At 34.8% G+C, this 23,353-nt stretch overlaps 1 protein-coding gene and 2 long non-coding RNA genes across 3 annotated transcripts; all 3 read left to right on the top strand.

The window, feature by feature from the left end:
• The first annotated feature begins 7,194 nt into the window (after positions 1 to 7,194).
• LOC141660751 (uncharacterized) lies at positions 7,195 to 8,624 on the top strand. The gene is made up of 4 exons (XM_074467738.1): positions 7,195 to 7,392; positions 7,495 to 7,733; positions 8,057 to 8,253; positions 8,347 to 8,624. The coding sequence occupies exons 1-4, from the start codon at positions 7,195 to 7,197 to the stop codon at positions 8,622 to 8,624; spliced, it is 912 nt and encodes a 303-aa protein (XP_074323839.1).
• A 3,126-nt stretch (positions 8,625 to 11,750) lies between these two features.
• On the top strand, positions 11,751 to 15,442 carry LOC141661627 (uncharacterized). The gene is made up of 4 exons (XR_012550056.1): positions 11,751 to 11,968; positions 12,092 to 12,168; positions 13,438 to 13,485; positions 15,064 to 15,442. It is a non-coding gene; the product is annotated as an uncharacterized LOC141661627 (long non-coding RNA).
• Positions 15,443 to 17,342: 1,900 nt separating this feature from the next.
• LOC141724890 (uncharacterized) lies at positions 17,343 to 21,111 on the top strand. The gene is made up of 2 exons (XR_012576927.1): positions 17,343 to 17,481; positions 17,597 to 21,111. It is a non-coding gene; the product is annotated as an uncharacterized LOC141724890 (long non-coding RNA).
• Positions 21,112 to 23,353: the final 2,242 nt, after the last annotated feature.

Here is a 23,353-nt window from a genome sequence, read left to right as displayed (position 1 = left end):
AGCGTATCCCCGTGGGGTGCACCGGTATTATTTATCAAGAAGAAGGATGGAAGCATGAGACTGTGCATCGACTATAGGGAGCTCAACAAGTTGACAATCAAGAATAAGTATCCGTTACCCAGAATTGATGATTTGTTTGACCAATTGAAGGGAGCCAAGTATTTCTCCAAAATCGATTTAAGATTGGGATATCATCAACTGAAGATCAAACCAGAAGATATACCAAAGACAGCTTTCAGAACAAGGTATGGGCATTATGAATTTCTAGTAATGTCTTTTGGATTGACCAACGCCCCAGCAGCGTTTATGGACCTGATGAACAGAATTTTCAAGGAATATTTAGACAAGTTCGTTATAGTATTTATAGACGATATTTTGATCTATTCAAAGACGGAGGAGGATCATGCAGAACATTTAAGGACAGCTTTGGAGATTTTAAGGAAAAAGAAGTTATATGCTAAATTGTCGAAGTGTGAGTTTTGGCTACAGGAAGTTCAGTTCTTAGGACTTATAGTCAGTAATGAAGGGATCAAAGTGGACCCGACAAAGATTTAGGCAATTACGAATTGGGAAAGACCGAGAACACCCACTGAGGTAAGAAGTTTCTTGGGATTGACAGGATATTATCGACGATTCGTTCAGAATTTCTCAAGAATTGCAACACCATTGACAAAGCTTACACGAAAGAATGAAAAGTTTATATGGAATGACAAGTGCGAAGAAAGTTTTCAGGAATTGAAGTGGAGATTAATCACGGCACCTGTTTTGTCACTTCCAGACGATCAAGGGAATTTCGTAATTTATAGCGATGCTTCTTACAAAGGATTAGGATGTGTTCTTATGCAGCACGACAAGGTAATTGCGTATGCGTCAAGGCAATTGAAACCACATGAACAAAAGTACCCTACTCATGATTTGGAGTTAGCAGCTATAGTTTTCGCTTTGAAGATTTGGAGACATTATTTGTATGGAGAAAAGTGTGAGATTTTCACGGATCACAAAAGTTTGAAATATATATTTACCCAGAAGGAACTTAATATGAGACAAAGGAGATGGTTAGAATTGATCAAGGATTATGATTGCTCGATTAATTATCATCCCGGTAAGGCGAACGTTGTAGCAGATGCGTTAAGTCGGAAGGAAAGGTTAAATGTGTTATCCGTACCTGAAGAGATATATAAAGAATTTCAAAAAATTGGAATTGGAGATTAGAATTTGCAAGCCTGAGGAAGCAAAAGTGTATAGTATGATTTTCCAACTGGAGTTATTGGTGAAAATAAAGAAATGCCAGAAAGAGGTAATGGATCAAGATATAAACAGTTTGGTAGGTGAGGAATTATGCACGCAACAAGATGATCAAGGTATTCTTAGGTTTTCTTCAAGAATTTGGATTCCACCAGTAACGGAGCTGAAAAATGAAATTTTATAAGAGGCACATAGTTCAAGATATTCCATCCATCCAGGGAGTACCAAAATGTACAGAGATTTAAAGAAGAATTATTGGTGGCCAGATATGAAGAGGGAAATTATGGAATGGGTTAGCAAATGCTATACCTGTCAGAGAGTTAAAGCAGAGCATCAGAGACCAAGCGGATTGCTACAGCCATTGGAGATTCCAGAGTGGAAGTGGGAACATATTACCATGGATTTCATAGTTGGATTACCAAGGACAAGGGCTAATCATGATGCCATTTGGGTTATAGTAGATAGACTTACCAAGTCAGCTCATTTTCTGCCTATAAATGAAAGATTTTCGCTCGACAAGTTAGTTCATATGTACTTGAAATAGATCGTAGTTCGTCATGGAGTTCCAGTGTCTATCGTATCTGATAGAGATCCAAGGTTTAATTCAAGATTCTGGAAGAGTTTTCAAGAATGTTTGGGAACAAGATTGAATATGAGTACGGCCTATCACCCCCAAATGGATGGCCAAAGTGAAAGAACGATCCAGACAATCGAGGACATGCTACGTGTTTGTGCTATTGATTTCAAAGGAAGTTGGGACGAGCATTTACCCCTGGTAGAGTTTGCTTATAACAACAGTTATCACGCCAGCATTGGGATGCTACCTTATGAAGCCCTTTATGGACGCAAATGTAGATCTCCAGTATATTGGGACGAAGTAGGAGAACGCAAAATACTCGGACCCGAATTGGTACAGCAGACAAAGGAAGTTGTTGAAATTATCCAGAAAAGATTAATAGCCGCACAAGATCGTCAAAGGAAATATGCAGACCAGTCAAGAAAAGACATGGAATTTGAAGAAGGAAGCTTGGTATTATTGAAAGTATCACCGTGGAAAGGACTAACGAGGTTTGGGAAGAAAGGGAAGCTAAACCCAAGATATGTCGGACCTTTTGAAATCCTAAAGCGTATTGGCAAAGTAGCTTACGAATTGGCGTTACCTCCGCACATGGAGCACATTCACAATGTTTTTCACATATCAATGTTTAAGAAATATAATCCAGACTCCAGGCATGTAATAGAATATGAGCCAATAGAGCTTCAAGCAGATTTGTCATATATAGAGAGCCCGGTAGAAGTTCTAGAAGAGAGAGAAAAAGTATTGAGAAATAAAGTGGTAAAGTTAGTAAGAGTATTATGGAGAAACCCAAAGGTTGAAGAGTCAACCTGGGAGTTAGAAAGTGATATGAGAGAAAAGTACCCTCATTTGTTTTCTTAGGAGATTCTGAGGACAGAATCATTTTAAGGGGGGAAGGATGTAATATCCGGGATATATCGTGTAATTATTTTTGCTATTAAATAATTATTATGTGTGTTCAGTATCTATTCTGTGAGTTAATTGTTAAAGTGTTATCTGTACTTGGTTATTCAAAAATAATATTAATTGAGTATTTTAATTTTTATATGTCCAAAATAAAATATAGATAATTGTCATATCTTCCTAATTATTTTCATGTTGGTTTATGGATTTATAAGAATTATCTGAAATTTCTAAAATCTTTTTCCGGGTAATTAAAATCTATTTTATAAAAACGGGAACCAACCGACGTCAACCGTTGTTACGATTTGGAATCCGAAACTCTTTCGAGAACTCCTTCCTAACCTAATTGTAATATTCCGAGCATTTTCCATGTTTCGACTTTTTCGATCCGGCGTACGGTTTGTCCTGCGCGGGTCCTCGCGTAACATTTTCGATAAAATTTTCGTTTCAGTAAATCAATAAAACCCGTATTTTCGATAAACGGGAGCTTTTTATTAAACTATCACAATTATCACTTCGTAATACGTGTAACCAGGCGCTGAGACCAAGACCGCAGTACAAATTGTACTGATTTGGATAATTATCCCGAAAACCGATACCGTTTGGATCAGTTTTTACAAATAAACGTACCGTTTTATATCCGGAATGATCCAACGGGATACTAATTTTCCGTAATTATAAATAGCCTTTTTCCTTATTTTATTTCGTATCAAAATTAATTGCAGACAGATAATTATATAATTTTCAGAGAAAAACCCTAATTTCCTAAAACTGTTCTAAGAATCAAACAAGCATTTGGAGGTGTTATTGAATTCGGTTTGGAAAGCTCGAGTAACCAATCTGAAGGTCTTGAAGAGCTCTACCAGATTCTGTAATCCATACACCTGCAGAAATCAAGAAGAGGCAAGACGTAGGAAAGGGAAACAGATAGTTGAGGAGTAAGACACTTGTGATTGGAAGGGAGTGCAGTGTAGTAAGCTAATATCAGGCAAGTATTCCGAACTTTCTCTAAATATTGTAATACGTGATAGTCTTGTTGATATTGCAAGTGCTTTGAAGCACTGAAACCTAAACCCTGATTCCAGTTATTGTTCTTGAGCCATGAACCTTATTCTTTCTAGACCATTGATTGTTGTATACCTAAACACAAATCTCAAGTATACGATACTACTCCACAAATACATGTAAACAAAATCCCAAACACTGAACTGAATTACTTGTACATTCAATCATTGTATCCTATGCTTTGAAAGCCCAAATCTTTGAAACCCTGAAATGTTGATTCCATTGTTATCCAATTCTTTCATTACCCAGCATCCAAGCTTTTAAATTGCCTTATTGATCCTTACAAGGATTGAAACCCTTTCATTGTTAAACATTTATTGTTGTTAATGATTTCGGTTATTGTTTATTATTGCATATTCTGTTATTATGTTAGAATTGGATTGTTTTTATAAAATTGTGGACCAGATTCGTGGTCAGACCATATAATGGTCAAGTTAGGCCAATGTGTGCCTTGGATCCAATAGTTAGAGCAATGCTGTGTGCCTTGCTCGGGGTTAGTGCGTGACTGATCAGCAGCCTAACCTTGGTTTTTAAATTAAAAGTATAATATCCAATTCTAAATCATAATCCATTGTTCACTTGATATCATAATCATATTCACCTGATGATCATTATTCTCCGTTTTGTCATTGTGACTTGCTGAGCTAGTTAGCTCATTTGTGCGATGTTGTTTATATTCTTTCCAGTTAAAAAGGAACCAGTTTGTAGCGAGGATCCCCAGTCCAGCGCGAGAGCTAGGGGTTCAGGTTGAGAAAGCTGAGCTAGTAGGCTTCTTTTGGGATAATTTAAGTTTGTAGAAGTCTGTAATAATGTTTAATACTCAGTTTGAGTTTGAAATAGTTGGGATTTGAACGGTTTGTAATATATTAGTGTGTGTGGCTTGTGTGCATACTTTAACCTGTTGCGGTCCGTGGTGGTTGGTAAGTAGGGTCACTGCATATATTATTATTATCTTTATTATTGTTATAAGCAGGTTATAATTAAGGTGTGTGTGTGGACCCCAAACTTCTGATCCGGGTTTGGAGGGCGCCACAGGTTTGGTATCAGAGCTACAGGTTATAAGTCACTGACACAAGCCTAGGTTGACGGGAATGGGTAGAGGGATAGGATTAGAAGTAAGGTATAGGATGATAGAACATCGAGAGGTTGAGTGTTATGGTATAACCGGTATTAGTATAGTTTGCGTCGTGGTACGAGATTCTTATATTACGATATGATTTCAGATAGCAGAGATGGCCGACTCTTTTATTCCCGTATGAGCTGATCACTCAAAGCCTTCAGTTGGAGCACCAGCATCGGATCCACGTCCTGTTATTCCACCAGCATTGGCTATTCTACCTCCACCGGTGTTGCAGCCCGTACCATTGCAGGCCATTCCACCTTCAGGCATGAGGCCACCTTTCAGAGGACCCCCACCTGCTGATTCAGGCTTTACTAGTCATTCAGTCACAGGAGTACCTTTCCAAATCTCTTCCTATCCTGTCCCATATCATCAGTTTGAGGCTTGCCTTATGGAGCAGCGATTCCTACAGGGTCAGATCCAGGAATTATTGCATATCATGCGTACCAGAGAGATGGGGAGTGGTGAGAGGCGACTTAGGGAGAGGCTCCAGGCGTTTCGTAGAGCAGCTGCTGTGAGGATTGCTGAGGCTACATATGAGGACATCACCCCTGATTTCCTAGTGGAGTGGGCTAAGTGGGTTCTAGAGGATTGCAAGCATTGCAAGTTCTAAACCTCTATATTCACAGTCGCTTCAATAGAGATTAACACGCTATCTTATATATTAGCTATGCACATAAGACAAATAAGCACAACCAATACTAGGATATCAATCAATCACCACACACCAAGATATTGAAACAATTTAACTATAGAAATCCATATGTAAATCCGTTAGAAACCCACGATAACGATTAGTTCATAACCGAACTCATCGTCACCATGGGTTCCAATGAAAACATGATATAAAACAATATAAGAGTACTAGGGTTCAAAAATAAATCGAAAACAAGCATCCAAAGTATCAACTATATTAAAGAATATAAAAGTCCTCTTCTTTGTAGCCGTTTCGTGCTCTCTAGGTCTTCTTATTGCTCTCCCCTCGCCCCTTCTTGTTAAAAACATCTTTTTATTGATATATATATAGGCTCCAGGATGACCAGGAATCTCAAAATCTTCAATTTCGACTAAAATCAGGATTCTGGTGCAGAAACAGGGCGGGGCGGCTGCGCTCAAATCAGCGCGGACATGCTGGTTTTTTGGCAGAAAGGCGGGGCGGCCGCGCTGGTTTTGGGGGTGGCCACGTCTGACTTCTGGATTTTTCTGCTAATTCTTCTTTTTACCGTATCTTGAGTTCTACTCGTCAGAATTAGGCGACTCAACTGCCCACGCGAAGTTAACGAGATTGTCTACAACTTAAAAATGGTCTAGGATTCCAATTCTTAGCTCTTTTCAGCATATTTCCTTAAAAAGCTCCTTTCTTCATTTAACTGATGCCTGAAATGCAATAACACAAAAACATATCAAAAATGCCAACAACTTGAGTCCAAAACACCAATTTAAGCTTGTAATGAAGCGTTCCAAGTAGATATAAAATTCACTTATCGGTGGGTTGGAAGACATGGGCTTCATGGAGATATTTATACGTGGGAGAGAGCTAGGGGCACGAAAAGATGGATTCAAGAGAGGCTGGGTAGATGATTGGCTACGAAAAATGGTGTGAGATGTTTCCAACTGCAGAGGTGCAGGTTCTTGAAGTATCCACGTCTGATCATCTGCCTTTTTTTCTTACCGTTTAATCCACAAGTATATGTTCAAAAAAGAAACAGATTTCGGTTTGAAAATATATGGATTAAGAAGAGTGAGTGCAGAAGTATTATCGAATCATGTCGGAACGTAGGAGATACTACTGATATTCTGAGTAAAATGCTGCGATGTTGTGCTAAATTGGAAGAGTGAGGGGGGAAGCTTAGTTAAGGATATGAAACTAAAATTGGAAAAATATAGAGCTGATATGAGAAAGTTTAGAACTAGAAGAGATGAAGTTAGGATTGTACAATATGAAGAGGAAAAATGGCATTGTTTAAGATTACTGGAAAAGAAAGAAATATTTTGGTGACAAAGGGCTAAACAATTTTGGCTCTGTGATGGTTATAAAGATACCAGGTTTTTTCATAAGTATGCCTTGTCAAGAAATGAACATAATTAAATTAAAAAATTGAAAGATGATAATGGTGAATGGAAGGAAACAGAGGAGATTCAGGGACTTATTACGGAATACTTTGATAACATCTTTTGCACATCAGGGATGGATGAAGGATTATCAAGCAAAATCATGTTTAAGCAATTAACGGAGGACCAAAAACAAAAACTTGTCAGGCCAGTAAGTGATGAGGAGGTCTAAATGGCTACATTTGCTATGCACCCAGATAAAGCTTCAGGCATGGATAGGTTGAATCCGTCATTTTTTCAAGCATATTGGAGTATAGTTGCAAAAGATGTCTGTAATTTTTGCCAGGGATTTTTTGAAACAGGTGATCTACCTGAAAATATGAATACAATATTGGCATGTCTGATCCCCAAAGTGAAGCATCCAAAGAAGGTGGCAAATTTAAGATCAATCTCCCTTTGTTATGTACTAATACATATAATATCAAAGGTTATGGAAAATAAGGTGAAACTAACATTTCAACATATCATCTAGGAACAACAAAGTGTGTTTATTGAGAATCGTCTTTTGACAAATAATGTACTGGTGGCTTTTGAGGTGAACCACCACATTCATCGAAATATACAAGGAGCAATGTGGGTTGTTGGTTTGAAGGTTGATGTGCTGAAGGCATATGACATGTTAGAATGGACCTTTATTGAGTATATGCATCAGAAATTTGATTCCCCTCGGCTTTGGATAGATCGTATCATGAAGTGCATAAAAACGGTAAGGTATAGCTTTCTGCATGATGGAAAAGTTTTTGGGAATGTCATGCCTCAACGGGGAGTGCATCAAGGTGATCACATTTCACCATATCTTTATATAATATGTGCTGAGGACCTGAGTGGAATAATAATGTGATATGAAAAAGATGGGTTGATTCACGATTGTAAAATAGCTCGAGGGGCTTCTCCTGTATCTCATCTGTTATTCGCAGATGATTGGTATTTCTTCTTTCGAACATCACAAAATGAAGCATGTATGATGAGGGATATTCTATAAGAGTACCAAAATGTTTCCGGACAAAGATTAACACTAATAAATCAAACATTAGTTTTAGTCCGAACACAAAGGTGGAGGATAGGGCAGAAATGTGTGCAATTATACAAGTCCAAAAAACTGAAGCACCAGGAAAGTATCTTGGCATGCCTATGCGGATAGGAATGAATAAAATGGAAGTATTTGGATTTATAATAGACAAGGTCCAACAAAAGTTGCAAGGATGGACGCATAAAGATATTTCTGAGCAAGGTAAGTTAACACTGTTATCATCGACACCTCAAGTGCTACCTAGTTTCTCGATAAATTTGTTCCTTATCTCGGTTGGTATTTGTGATGGCATAGAGAGAAAGATGAATCGCTTCATGTGGGGAAGGGGAGCATTGGGCAAAGGGATTAAATGGATGGCCTGGTCAAAGATGTGTATGCCTAAGGGGTGTGGAGGTTTAGGAGTTAGAGAGTTGAGGAGATTTAATCTTTCTATGTTGGCTAAACAGTGTTGGCGGTTGCTCAATCAAACAAATGGATTCGTAACTGAGATAATAAAGGACATGTATTATCCTAATAAGTCTCTTCTTGAAGCACAGGTGGGGAAAGTCCATGTTATATCTGGAGGACCTTAATGGAAGCCATGGAAGTAGTCAAAGCAGGAGTTTGAAAATTGGAACTGGTGAGGAGACTAAAGTTTGACATATACCCTGGTTACCAGATGCGGAAAGTGGTTACTTAACAACACCAATGCAGGACCAACTAGAAGATATAAATGTTAGAAGTCTGATGGATGAGACGGGAAGAATTTTGCATGCTGAAGTGATTGATGATCTATTTAAAATGCGAGATGATGTGTTACTTAAATGTATACCGATCTCAATGATTGATAAACAAGATTTCTGGTTCTGACTCTTAGATGATAAAGGTGAATTTACCGTGAAAAGTGCATACAAATGGCTACAAGGGGAAGTGGAAACCATACATGAGAGTTTTTGGCATAAATTATGGTCGCTCAAACTCCCAAGTAAGGTTACTTATTTTGTATGGCATGTATATAACGGATGCTTACCATCTGCGAGTGCACTATCAGTTAAAAGAGCAGTTCATAGTGATTAGTGCCCATGGTGTTGGAGTTTAGCGGAAAAATATAGCCATGTACTGATCAAGTGTGACTTTGCTCTATCTATTTGGAATATGGTAGGATTACAAGTGGTGGTCCGTACAGTTCCACATGACACAGCCTTCAACGTACTTCTTAGAGTTTTTGAAATATGTAACAGGGAACGGTGTGTGCAAATTGGAATGCTGGACTGGGAAATATGGAACAAACGAAACAAATGGGTATGGGAACGAATCAATGGCTTTGCATTCAAAGTAAAAGCTGCAGCTATGCACTCTCTTATAGAATGGAGAGACACTCAGGTGAAACATGAAGGAATTTGTGACCATTTCTGGAGGAAACCAATGGATGAGTTAGTGAAAATCAATATTGACGTTGCTGTATTTCAAGACGGAAGTATCAGAGTGGGGTGTATAATGCGTAAGTCACATGTACTGTTTCTGGGAGATAGAAGTTGCAGGCTGGAAGGAGCTTGGTCGTTAAGGGAAGCTGAGGCTATTGGTCTGAAGAAAGCCTTGTCATGGGTGATTACCAGGAGAACTCAGTGATGTACCATTGAATCAGATTCTCAGGTGCTTGTGGCTGCATGCAATAGAGAGCCAGAAGAAGCTATTTTTGGTACTATAGTTGGTGATTGTATTCAATTACTGAAGCACATAAATCCAGTGCTAGTTAAGTTTGTTTATCGTTCCGCGAATAATGTGGCACATGCTTTAGCAAAAGCTACCTATTTTATGTCAGGAGAATGGGTTGGGTTGATGCCCCCCCCAAATTTTATTTTGCATGTACTCGAAAGAGATATGTTTTAAGTAATGAAAGCACGAAATATTAAAAAAAACTGCATGTCCCCTAATAATTTAGTTAAAGCGTGCTAAAAATATCATTGGAAGCAGTTAATACTCAATGATCGTTTAAACTTTTGAGTGATTATATATCATGTCATATTTACAAAAAAAATTGCAGGTTTTGATGATTATAGTGATTGAATTTTTTTTTTGTACATGATCCGTAAGTTAAAGATATGATGTTCATTGTAATTTGTGTAGAACTGATATCTATGATTATAAGGTTATTGAATCTTGTTGTATATGGAATCGACAATGTCTCGGTTTAACTTTAGCGATCTCGTGTTAAAATATTAGTACAATGTTGTTAAATCATTGTGATGAGATGAATGTTAACAAATTCATTGTATATATGTCATCGTTTGTTGATGTGTTAATGTAGCTTCTGGGTATTTATTATAAAATTTAATGATGTGACTATTGTAAGAACTTGTAATAGTTAGATTTCCAAAACCATTCTTTTTGTACTTTATATAAAATTTTTCAATATCAGTTCTTTTATGAGAAAATGACCTAGATAGCACAAAAAATAAAAATGCCAAAATAATAGCCTTTACGACACTCTAAAATGATAGTTCGTATTGCGTTTTTAGTTCAGGACTGAAAGATAGTAATTGTATGCGGGTTAACATGCAATCAAAGTATTGTGCCACCCATGCAATTTGAGTGTTGTGCCATACTTTTTTTAAATATTAAAATAATAATTAGTTAATAGAAATATGTTATGAGTGTAGGGGATTATGTATAATAGCACGTGAGTGGACCCCAACTATATATATAGATAGATATATTGTTTGTGTGGTCATTAATCAACGCAATATAAAATTGTGTGTGTATGAAATGACTGATTAGTACGTATTTCTTGTATAGTACGGACATGAAATTTGTATAAATGCTAATTAAACATGTTTTAAATGTTTTTTTAAATCATTTACGGGGAGAAGAAATGTTGCATGCCATTACATTTCTCAAAACATCTCTTTAAGTTGCATTTATTTTTTCAATATAAGTTGTTTGAGACTTTATTTAATAAAATTGTGTCTGAGTGTCAACACCCTTATTTCATTGACTTATTAATTGTTTGTTTCAGAATGCTATCATCTCAACATCTAGGCATTTAACTCTAAAGCTATTTTTCCTTAAAAGTTTTTTTTATACTCCCTCCGTCCCTCTCATTTCTTTACATTTCAGAAAGAGTTCTGACACGCATTTTAAGTGTAAGAACCCTAAATTTTGTAATATTTTAAAACTTTAGTGAATAATAATTGGATGTGATTATGCAAAAAATTTGAGTTTACCATAAATGAATAGTGGAATCTTGAGAATCCGAGAACGTATTCTGGTTTAACGAGCGAAATAAGTGAATGCAAAAGCCGTCAAAATTCGAAGATTCCCACATATACTACGTGTTTTAGAATCCGTAAAGAATGGTGTAGAACCGGGAATACTACGTTAAATAAACATCTCATCAAGATGTTATTAAGTTCAAGAGAAAGGAATGGAAGTGATTAAAGGATTATAGACGATAAACGAAATCCTTGCGAAACGAAACGTTCTATGGGAAAACTATCGGAATAAAACGATAAGTGCATGAACGATAATTAAATGAGGAAGTAATTGGAAGCCATGCAAGTTGGCCATGCACATTCCTACACCCAACTAGTAGTTAGAAGTGTAACTAGTAGTTAGTCAATCAAACTAGAATAATGTTGTGAATAGTAAAGGGGGAGACAAGGAGTACATGCACCATACCTCCATATTTCTCTCATTCAACACACAATCACAAGCCATACTTCTATTATTTCTTTGTCCAAGTGCAGCTCTTATACATATATCCATATATGTATACTTATAACCTAACACACTTTCAAGAGCCAAGCAAAAGAAAGCCATTCTCTCCATCCTCTCCATTTCCGAATTTACAAGAACCCCCAAGAAATAAAAATTCATAACTTAAGATCTACCCACTCAAATATCATGAAATTTTAACCGTAGCTGCTCCATATCATAGGTAACATTCATACCAAATTTCAGACTCAAATAATTTTTTTTCAATTTTATAAATATGTTTGAAGGAGATGCTGAATAGTAACTCCGAAATTTACTAACTCATTTTCTTGATTTCTCTTGTTAGTCTAAGGCTTGTTAGGGATAGATCAATCTTCTACAAGGTTAATACACTCCTCCTAGGTGTTCTAAGGATCCAAGAAGGTATAACTCTTCACCCTTAAATATTTTATGGTTGGATTTTAAGGATTATTGTTATATGGTTGCAAGATTTAAGAGATTGTGAATGCTTGAGGTTTATATGTTTAAATCTTGTTAAGTTTTAAAGATTATGAGATGTGGTTCTTGGATGTTATACTAGATGATGTAAAGAATGAGTAGATGAGTGAATCTTGAAGATTATATGTGTTGATGTTGGTTACAAGTAGTGAAAATGGCAAGATCTTGTTGTGGTTGTTAAGTAGTGGACTTGTTGCACATGTTCTGGTTTATGCAGAGAATTCGGCCATGAAATAATCTGTAAAATGTAAACCACTAGACATGAAATTCTAGATATTGTTTTGTAGTTTCGATACATATAAAAAACGTCACGAGGCGATTTACGGTTTAGGAGTTATGGCCGATTTAGTGAAAAGCATTTATGTGAGAACACAGTTACGGATTGTGGAGTTGTGTGATGATTTTGGAACCCTACAAATTATAATTTGACTATGGAAAAATCATGGTAACTCGATATTACAGTAAGGAAGAAGACTAAAAAAGAATTTCATTAAAATATTAATTTTCCAATTTTATAAAAATATTGGAACCAAAGTCGCGCGGTAATGCGACGCGTAGCCACTGCCTAGCTACTGCCCTGTTTTGATTAAATCTGGGAAATTTGTTTTCTAAAAAGGACAGAGTTTGTTTTTTATTAAAAAGTAGAAGTTATCTAGATCGTGCACGTAAAGACGGCGTGTCGATTGATTTAACGGTTTGTGTGTTATGAGTGTTTTAGTAAAACTAGCGCGGATAGTAAAACTCCATAGTCGACCGAACTTTGGAAATATTTTCACCTATTTAAATTCATATTTTCAAATCGAAACTTTTGTGATAATTATAAAAAAAACACTCAAGAAGTCCTTGAGGTGGTTTCGCATTTAAATCTTAATTTTTCGATTTATTAAAAATGCTAGCATGCAAGTCGCGTAATAGTAATTCAATGAAAAGTCAACTATGGAAGTACTACTTTGACCGCTCATTTTGGCCAAGTTAATAATATAATTTGGAGATGATCAAAACACGAGAGTTATTAAGGATTGTAAGAAAAACACATAGGTGTGTCGAACAAGATTTTAAATGGATAGTAACGAGGTGTGAGATGTCGTAAGTTAAATGAACCCGAGAGAGTGAAGATCGGGTAGAGTGAGTCTACTTAGAATAAGTCGATCATTGGTTAACCCGACTAACCGAGGTTATATTATGTCTTGGTAGAGGTTCCAGGACCGAGAGAGATACATCAAGGTAGAGCTTGGACATCAGGCAAGCTTACGAAACCCTATCACAAATTATCCATGCTATATATACTGTTGTGATATTGATGCCATGATTTACAGTTTGAAAATATATGCTAGTCTGTGATATCAATACATTCAAACTATGCGATTGTTTACGAAAACAAACTTCGTTTTATTCGAGTATGAGAAATTAAAACGTAATTTTATTATAATACAAGATAGTGGGAGTCGGAGATATTTTAAATCGATTTAATTCCGGAACGAGCCGAACGCGGAAGATTTCTATTTCAATAAACAAAGTACTTTCGCGTAATATACATATTAAGCGAACGATTAAGATTTGATTTATAACTATAAGAGATAATCGAATATTCACTCAAGGGATATCCTATTTGATTATTTATTTATAAGTAATACCTAAAGAGTTACTAAAATATCCGGAAAATACTTAATGAGATATTGAAAAGTTTTTAAATCAATTCACTCTGTCCAAAACGCATGTAACCATTCGAAGGATAATTATAAGATGTCAAATCATGTCTTAAGTATTTAATTAAGATTTTTATCAATTCATTGAACCTTATTGAGAAACATTTTGTACTTAAGGTTTTATCAATTCATAGAACCCTTCTTATAAATATTATGAGACCTTAAATATTTAATATTCCGTACCTCTAAAAATCATTTAAAAATAGACATAGTTCCCAAGGATACTTTCTAAATTATTCAAAATTTCTCGGAAGAGATCAATCATCTGAAACTTATCAAAACCTTAGGGAACTTAGTACATGAGCATAAGGGTTTTGCTTCCTCGCTCAATGAAAAACAAGCGAACAATATATGTAAAACTTTACTACAGTTAAGGGTTTGAAAATGATTTTAAATTCAAAACTCCGACAACTCCCAAGGATCAATTAAATTAAAAGTGATGAATAAATCATCTTATTTAAAGGTCAACTCAGAACGATCTATTCCTTCGATAAAGGAATTTTATGTAAATGATATAATTGTTTTGGGACTGGAATGTGGCCTTCCCGGCACGGAGAGGTATCGGGTAGTGACCAAGCGCGGAGTGGCGCAGTATACAGTTATATGGTCTATGTGACCATTGACTTTCGGACTTGCACGGAAATGGGCAACCATCGTGTAATGTCTTGATAAGCCCAAAGGCGGCTAGGTTTGTATTCCTTCTACTAGTAGAGAAAATTTCGTACTCGGCTGATCACCGGTACATGGTTTATTCCAGTATAGTCCCTTTCTTCCATTTTGGAAGATTGTTGTGCAATCTACAACAGAAGGCTGATAAGGCTGAGTTTTAAATCATGAGATACATGTTGTGAATATCAAATCTAGTTTATAATTCTGGTTCGAGTAAAATCTTGAAGTTTGAAAAAAAGACGGATTCAAGTATAAAGTGGATATAATTTTACAGTTGATTTTGAGAATATTACAAGCTTGACAAGCATATATGTTTTCAGAAATCTTTAAAAAATATGAAGTATATTTATTGTTATATATATATATATATGTATACATATAAATATATATGTACCTTGCTGAGCCATAGTGCTCACTCTTACTTTTATATATTATATCACAACAGATAGCCAGTATGCTGGAGAGAATGCAATTGCATGGAGAATACGTAGATTGCCCACAAACTCATTGCAGCTTTGCTCAGGTGGATCAGAGTATGCAGATAGGATGTTGTTCGAGTTAGAAATATTCATAACTTCATGTAGAGGTTATGAGTAATAGTGTGAGATCCTAGAAAGTGTATTTGATGTGTAATAACAAATGTTATTGGTTATGTATTGTTTCTAAGATTATAACTTGTATGTGTGAAGGATTGGGGTCTATGATGTGGTTTTGTTGGATCATGGGGATTAACACATGTGACAAAGGATTGGATGGATATGCGACGACCCAGATTCCTAACCCCGAATTTGGGGGTGTTACATTAAGGTTCATATAAAGTATTATTCCGAAATTTATTTTTACAATTTTTTCTAAACAACAATTGAATAGTTAAATTTTTATCTATAAAAAGAAAATTATAAAAATAAGAATTATACTTTATATGAATCTTAAAATATGTGTCAGACACGTTCTCCGAATATAAAGAATTAAGAGGGACAGATGGAGTATATATCATGGTCATGATCTATATGTAAGAATATATAATGTTGTATGGGTAATATATACTCCCAGTATTCCTCTAGGATTTATACATTGGGGGAGGGGACTCATCACCCATTTTAAGACTCCTTTAAAACATAATTTTATTAATTATTTTGATAACCTTTTTCTTCTAAATAAAAATTAAATGTTTAAAGTTTAATTCATAAAAAGATAATTTAAAAAATAAATTATGGAAGTATACTTTACATTCACATTAAAATATGTGTCGAACATTAAAAAGACTATATAGAAATTAATGGGACGGATGGATAACTATAAATTTAATTTGAATAATTAATTATTATATATAATCTTATATCATATGCATATCAATAATTGTTGTCTTGTATAAGTAATTTTTATCGATTAGTACTTAACAAAAATATTGTGTCAATATTAAACAAATACGTACTCCCTCCGTCCCACCAGGATCTTTACATCCCTAGTGGGCACGGAGACCAATATATATATATATATATATATATATATATAAGTAGATAAAGTAATGAAAAGTGATGAAAAGTGGTTAAAGTAGTGGGACCTATTAATATTTAATAATAGATTTGAGAGAGTGGAGGAAGTTAGTGGGTGTAATAGTGTTTTATATTATTAAAAGTTTACTATTTTTGGAATGTAAAGAAATGGATGAGACGGCCCAAAATAGTAACTGTAAGGAAATGGATGGGAATATACTTTATTTTCCGTATAAGTGTATACATGATCATTGGATATTATAAATTTAATTTATTTTTTTCTTATAATTGTATAAATGATCATTAGATTTTATTAACTATTTCTTCTATGTAATATCTTAAAACTTTCATATGGCGTTTACTTTAAAAAAGTATAATATCGTTAATTAAAAACATGTCTTAACTCATCTATCCTTCTCTGTAAATAGTTATTTTCTATGTAAAATATCGATTAGTATTATTATTTTAGTAATATCTTAATTTTTTTTAATGTATAGATAACTAAATCAGGAATTATAAAAAAAATAATTAAAATGGTATCATGTAACTCTAACGCCACAAATCGCACAAAGAACATATTGACACACTGCTATTGAAATTATTGACAGCCATTTTTCTCCCTCGCATGTTGAGGTACTCCCTTTGAAAAACAGTAACCTATATATAAAAAGAAATAGTTATTGTTGTGATCAGTACAACGTCGTAGTTTCAGATTAAAAAATACTATCATATAACTAAATCTAAGTGATATATGATAATATAAAAAAATATATATTATATGTATAGTCGTTTAGTAAAATAGCAGTCACTTTCAAAAAATTACGTACATTAAAATTTTTTAATGTTAATAGAGATATTTCATTTGTGTCCAAATTCATTTTTTAATAGAATATAATTAAATAAAGTTGACTTTCGAAATATAAATTAGAGTAATGTGAAATAGTGTTAAATTAAAAAATATAAAATAATTGATAGTTTTGAATAAATTATTAAATAATTAAAGTAAAAGTTAGGATGACCCTCAAAAAGATACACTGTAATAAAATTTATAATTTTATTCCAAAAAATAACTATTATTATCGACAAAGGCAGTATACGGCCGAGTCTAAAATGAGTAGTAATCTTGTGATGAAAAGTTCAGTTTATTACTTATCAATTATCATCAGTAACAAGTTGTTACTAACAACTATGTGAAAGATGAGTTAAAAATAGAAAGCATCGTGGATGTTCCTCACCCGTTAGTCAAGCTAGTATATTTTAGTACAAGTTCCTGAACAAAATTAGTTGATACAGAAAGTCTACAGTTTCCCACGTCTATAAATAAAGAACTCTCACTAAGCTCCTCAACACCATACCAACCGATGAAGGTATCATCGGATGTTCATTCATATATACACCAAATACCTCTATATATATTCTCTCTACTGAAACTATATTATTAGTACTAATTAGTTAATTAGCAACTTTATTGGTGTTTACAAGCTAGGATGTTGATTACTTAGTACACCTGAGGAGCAGATGGTGATATAGCAGGCAAGGCAGGGGGGCAGCAAGTGAAGTGGGGTGAGTGGCTTCCATGCTTTCCTTGTCAAGTGAGCAGTCTTAGCACTTCCACCTTTGTTTCGTTGTCTGTTCGACCTTGAACTTTTATCTGGTACTATATATAAGTGTCTGTTCTATATGTCTGTCTATCTAAGTACATGTGTATATTATTTACAAATCTGTAAATATACCAACATGCTACACCAATTAAGTATCTCATCAGTAGAACATATATGTATTTGATTTAGGGTTCGAGTCTCCGGTAGTAGTACTTTTTGCAGTTTATTACCTTTCACGAGAAAAGAATATCCTGTGCACTTTACTTATTTTATACCAGTATATGTACATAAACTTGTTAGATTTGTGTATAAAATTCTATTTGCTGATTGGTCTAATTACTAGCTTCCGGATCTAAGCTTTCTGCTGTAATATGTAGGTGTTTGTTGACCTAATTGATTTTGATCAAATTATTTCTTATTTTGTGTTTATTTCTTATTTCGTACGCAAAAATTGATTTTGATTAGTATTCTTTAAAAAAATATATTCTTGAATTTCAAAATAATGTATACAAATCTGCCCCCAGCTATGATCATACTTTCCCCATCCAATTTCAAAATCTGATGCGTTCATACAATTCATATATATCATATATTTATATTAAACCTCTAAACTAAAGTCGAGAGTGCTAGTTTATAATATAGGCCATTTTCATATTAAATTCATTATGGTGTTTAATCAGTCTATTCCCCGTCGTTAAGAATATAGCTTAAAATATATGAGCGCTAGCTACAAGCAGCTGGGGAAATTAATAACTCTTTACCTTTTGATAATCTAATTACACCATTAATTCCGTTGTAAATTTTGGCAAGAAAACACTATCTTTTACATCATTTATGTTATACTAGCTAGGTACTATATGCTATTTTTCTTGTCCATAGGCCATAATTTGCTTTGGAGTATAGTGATACATATAGAAAAATACGAAGGTTCGTGGAACCGACCTTCCTTTGGCATCTCCTGGATATCTTAATTTCTAGCTACTCGAGTATCACACACACACAATTATACGTCTTGTAGAACCGTAGCCTACGGCTATGTTATATAGGGAACTGTGCATGCATTGTTATCATATATAGTCTATGCATCAACTGGAAACCCTAATAATTCGGATCCTGCAATTAAGTAAATCCGCAAGCTCTTCTTAATTTTTGTGTAATTTATTTGTAATCACATGTACGTGTGTGTACATAGCTAGAGAGACAATGACTAATCGATCTGGAGACCGGTAGGTGCTTGCTTTGGATGCTCCGGCTCTCCCCCACACGACATGCATATTTAATTTCACATAATAATGCAATTGTGATTACAAACACATGCATAATTATATATACTTTCAAATATTGGTATTGCATTATTTCCAATTTTACCTACGACAATATATACAATGCAACCTGATTAAATGCTCATACTATATACAAGAGTTTTTTATATGACTATATATACATTAACTTTCCTGCAAGTAAAAAAGGATAGTTGTATGTGGACTGGGAATAACATACTATTTTACTTGAGACCCACCTCCTTATGAAACAAAGGTTTTGCTACAACAAACAAAGGTTTCCCTGTTTCAGATCAGTCGATTTCTGTCGGTCGTAAAATCCTTTGTTAAATCATACAATTGAGATAATTAAATCTACAGATTCCTGATCAGAGGTACTGTATCTCGTAGCTGTTTTGCTGTGTTGCTCAATTACAACGATCTACAGACTACACATCTAATATATGTACTTGCATGGGTCCAGACTCACTTTGGGTTAATTTTGCCCCAATCCCAACTATTCAAATTTCGTCGGTCATCCATAAATGCAAAACTCACAACATTTTTGGCTTAATTGCCTTGCTTACCAGTCCCCTCTCCCTATTTTTTTTCCCATTAAATAGCCAGGTCCTGTAGGTATAATGTAAGACATGCATGTGTTATAAATGTGCGTATTTGTATAAATACATTTACCAGTTTAGTAAGTTAGAGGTCGAACAGACAACGAAGATGAGGTGTAGAGAGCAGGGACTGCTCACTTAACAAGAGTGTGCATGGAAATTAACACCCTCAGTCCCAGAGGCTCAGTGGCAGCGCCCTGTAAACTGTACATGTGCAATTGTAACTACTCGTACTGTTTATGCTCATGCGCGCAGCGAATGCAAAGATTGGCAGACAACTGATAATGGTAACTATCAGATTTCGTACAATGCAGTATTCCTTGCACAGTACAACATCTCTCTTTAAATAAATGGGATGTTACGTTTGAAAGATGTAATTGTTGTTTCACATGCTCCTTTCTTTTTTGGTTGCATTAGCAGTTTCATTTGGCGTTTTGTAACATTTTGTATTTTTTTATACCAGCAGCATCCCGAAGTAATAAATTTATTACTATCCCCTCTAAATTGGAGAGACTAGAATCGTTAAATACGTTTATGTATACTTGCAGAAAGAAATAACACACACTAGAATGAGACAAGCTCAGTTTTTGTTATATTCAAACTACAGCTTACACAATGACAAGCCACTCGCTATAATGAAACTGAGAGTTGTGGAGAACTTCTTAAACACCTAGACTACAGAAGTGGTTGATAAAACACGGGACATTCCTATTATTACTCCACGCCTGCATGATCTCCTATGGAAACGGAAACAACTATTACCTAGTCTTGCGGTGTATAAATCAAGACTTAGACTCAGCAACTTATCTAACTGAAATAAAAGTACTGAAAATAAATAATAAATTAAAAGAGTTTAGATTAAACTCCAACAAGCTCCCCCTAATCTAAACTCGACTCCAGATTCTTCAAACTTGGCTCACGCATCCTTTCAAACTTGGCTCTACTCGATGCTTTATTCATAACATCTGCTCATTAGTATTAATGTGCTTTGAGAACTATCTCGCCTAGCTCTACACACTCACGTATAAAATGATAGCGAATATTTATGTGCTTACTTTTCCGTGGAACACCGGGTTCTTGGCTAATTCTATTGCAGATTTATTATCAATGTAAAGCACAACTGGACCAAGCTTTATATCTGTTATTTGTCTCGGAAGGTTATAGAGCCATATCCCTTGGAACGCAGCAGTTGTTATTGCCATAAACTCGGACTCACATGATGACAGTGCCACGCATTTCTGTTTGTTGACAGGATATTCAGACATCGACCTTGCTGGTAATGTGGATGATAGAAAATCTCCTCGGGCATGACATTTTATTTGAAAATCCCTGAAGGATTAAAGATAAATGAAACTAAGCCTCGACATTTATACTAAATTAAATTACAACGATTATTATATGGCTTAAAATAGACTGGTTGTATGTGGTACAACAGGTTTAGTGAATATTTATTAAATGATGGGTTGTCCACGTGTGTTTATCAAAGGTCATCAATTGATTTTATTATTATTGTTGTATATATGGATCATTTGAATATTGTAGTTACTTCCGAAGATATTACTAACGGTGCTGTTTATTTCAAAACTGAGTTTGAAATGAAAGATCATGGAAAGACAAGATTTTATTTAGGCATACAGGTGGAACACTTATCTTCAGGTATACTTGTTCGTCACTCTACTTATACAGAAAAGATTCTTGATCGGTTCTACATGGACAAAACTCATCCATTAACGACACTAATGGTTGTTCGATCATTCGAAATTGAAAAGGATCCATTCCGACCTAGAAAAGAAGATGAAGATGCACTTGGGCCTGAAGTTCCATATATTAGTGTTATTGGAGCTTTTACGTATATTGCAAATAACATAAGACCCGATATTGTTTTTCTGTGAACCAGTTGGCAAAATTCAGTTCTAATCCAACTAAAAGGCATTGAATATGATCAAACACATATTTAGATATCTTTGTGGGACAGTGGATCTCGGGTTATTCTTTTCACATAATTTAAAATCACAACTGACTAGATATGTAGATGTTGGGTACATGTCAGATCCTCATTTTGGACGATCACAAACAGGTTATCTTTTCACATATTGTGGCACTCCTATCTCTTGGAAGTCTACAAAATAGACTATGGCAGCAACTTCAACAAATCACGTATAGTTGCTTGTAATTTATGAAGCAAGTAGGGAATGCATTTGGCTAAGGAAAATGGTGATATTGATGTACAACGAGTACGCTCATGTGATAATCTTGCTGATTTATGTACAAAGTCACTACCCACATCAACATTTGAAAAGTTACAGAATAATATTGGCATGCGAAGATTGAGAAACTTGCTACAACAAGATGTTAAAGTGTGAGATGTTACATGCAGGGGGAGACTATACTCTTTTTCTTTCGTCAAGATTTTTATCCCACTCGATTTTTCCTTGCAAGGTTTTAACGAGGCAGTTAATGTTATAATATATTATTATAAGAAATATGATGTAGTCTTGATGATAACTTACCAAAATACCTTAAGTAGATAAGTTAAATGAATTTATAGCTTTCAACGCATGACCACATTATTTATCCGTTGAAAGAGTAGCGTATATGAATAAGTTTGTAGCACATTTTGTATACTAAAAATAGGTGGGGATTTTGGAGTTTTAGTCTAAGTCATGTTGATTACTAGCAAGATATACAAAATAGGAGGGTTAATTGTAAGTATAAAATGCCTTGTAATTTTGTATAAGTGAAAGAGTATCAACTGCTAATCTACAAAACTTCAACGGATGAACTAATCAAGTTTCAACGGATGAGCCATTCAAGTTTCAACGTATAACAGATGAAGCTTTGATGGATAATCCTATGAAATCTCAACGGATGATCAACCAAAATAGTAGTTGAAATGGACTTGACAGTCATATGGGTTGATTGTATATAAAAGGAATGTGGCAGCCTGATTGCAGGTGTTAGAAGAAAATGAAGCATTTCCATTTCCATGCAAAACAGGGACGTTCAAAGATGCAGTATCTAACTGGATTGCATTGGATAGAGAAATAAAGAAACATATGATTGGACCTAGCTATTAGGTTTTATGTTTTATCTTATTTCACATGTATCTAGGTATATATAAACCAAGAGTAGCAAGTATTTAGGAGTTAAGAATCACTATTTAGTTTTAGAACAAAAAGAGCAAGAAAGTTGTATCTTTAGTCTCTCTAGTTCTCAGTTTGTAAACACTTGTAAGAAACTGTGTGCTATTACCATCACAGAGTAATCTTCTCAATATATATCTCTGGTGGAAATATCGGTCCACCAGAAAGTTTTTAAACACCTGTTTATTTACATTGTGTTCTTTAATATTATTATTATTTATCCGCACTTAAGCATATTCAAACACATGTATATATTTTTGTAAGATGTTTTCAAAGTTTTTAAAAAAGAACCAGGATTCCATTCAACCCCCCTTCTGTAATTCTATTGTTATACTGTTAGGGAAAAAAATTTGGTATCAGAGCAAACTCTTAACACACAAAGAGTTTAAAGATCAAGCAATCTTACAACATGTGCAGGAAGGATGTTGGTGAAAAGATTCCAATTCTGGAGAAAGACAATTATCATCACTGGAAAGTGAAGATGCACCTTCATCTACTTTCTCAAGATGAAAGATATGTTGACTGCATAGAGAAAGGACATCATGTTCCTCGCAGGGCTGCAACAGATGTTGGAGTTGTTGGAAATGAGCAAACAGTCCCAAAGCCAAGGTCAAAA

This window comes from Apium graveolens, chromosome 5 (genome assembly GCF_009905375.1).
Source record: "Apium graveolens cultivar Ventura chromosome 5, ASM990537v1, whole genome shotgun sequence".
In the NCBI taxonomy this organism is placed as follows: domain Eukaryota; kingdom Viridiplantae; phylum Streptophyta; class Magnoliopsida; order Apiales; family Apiaceae; genus Apium; species Apium graveolens.
This window is presented reverse-complemented; position numbering and strand designations above follow the sequence as displayed.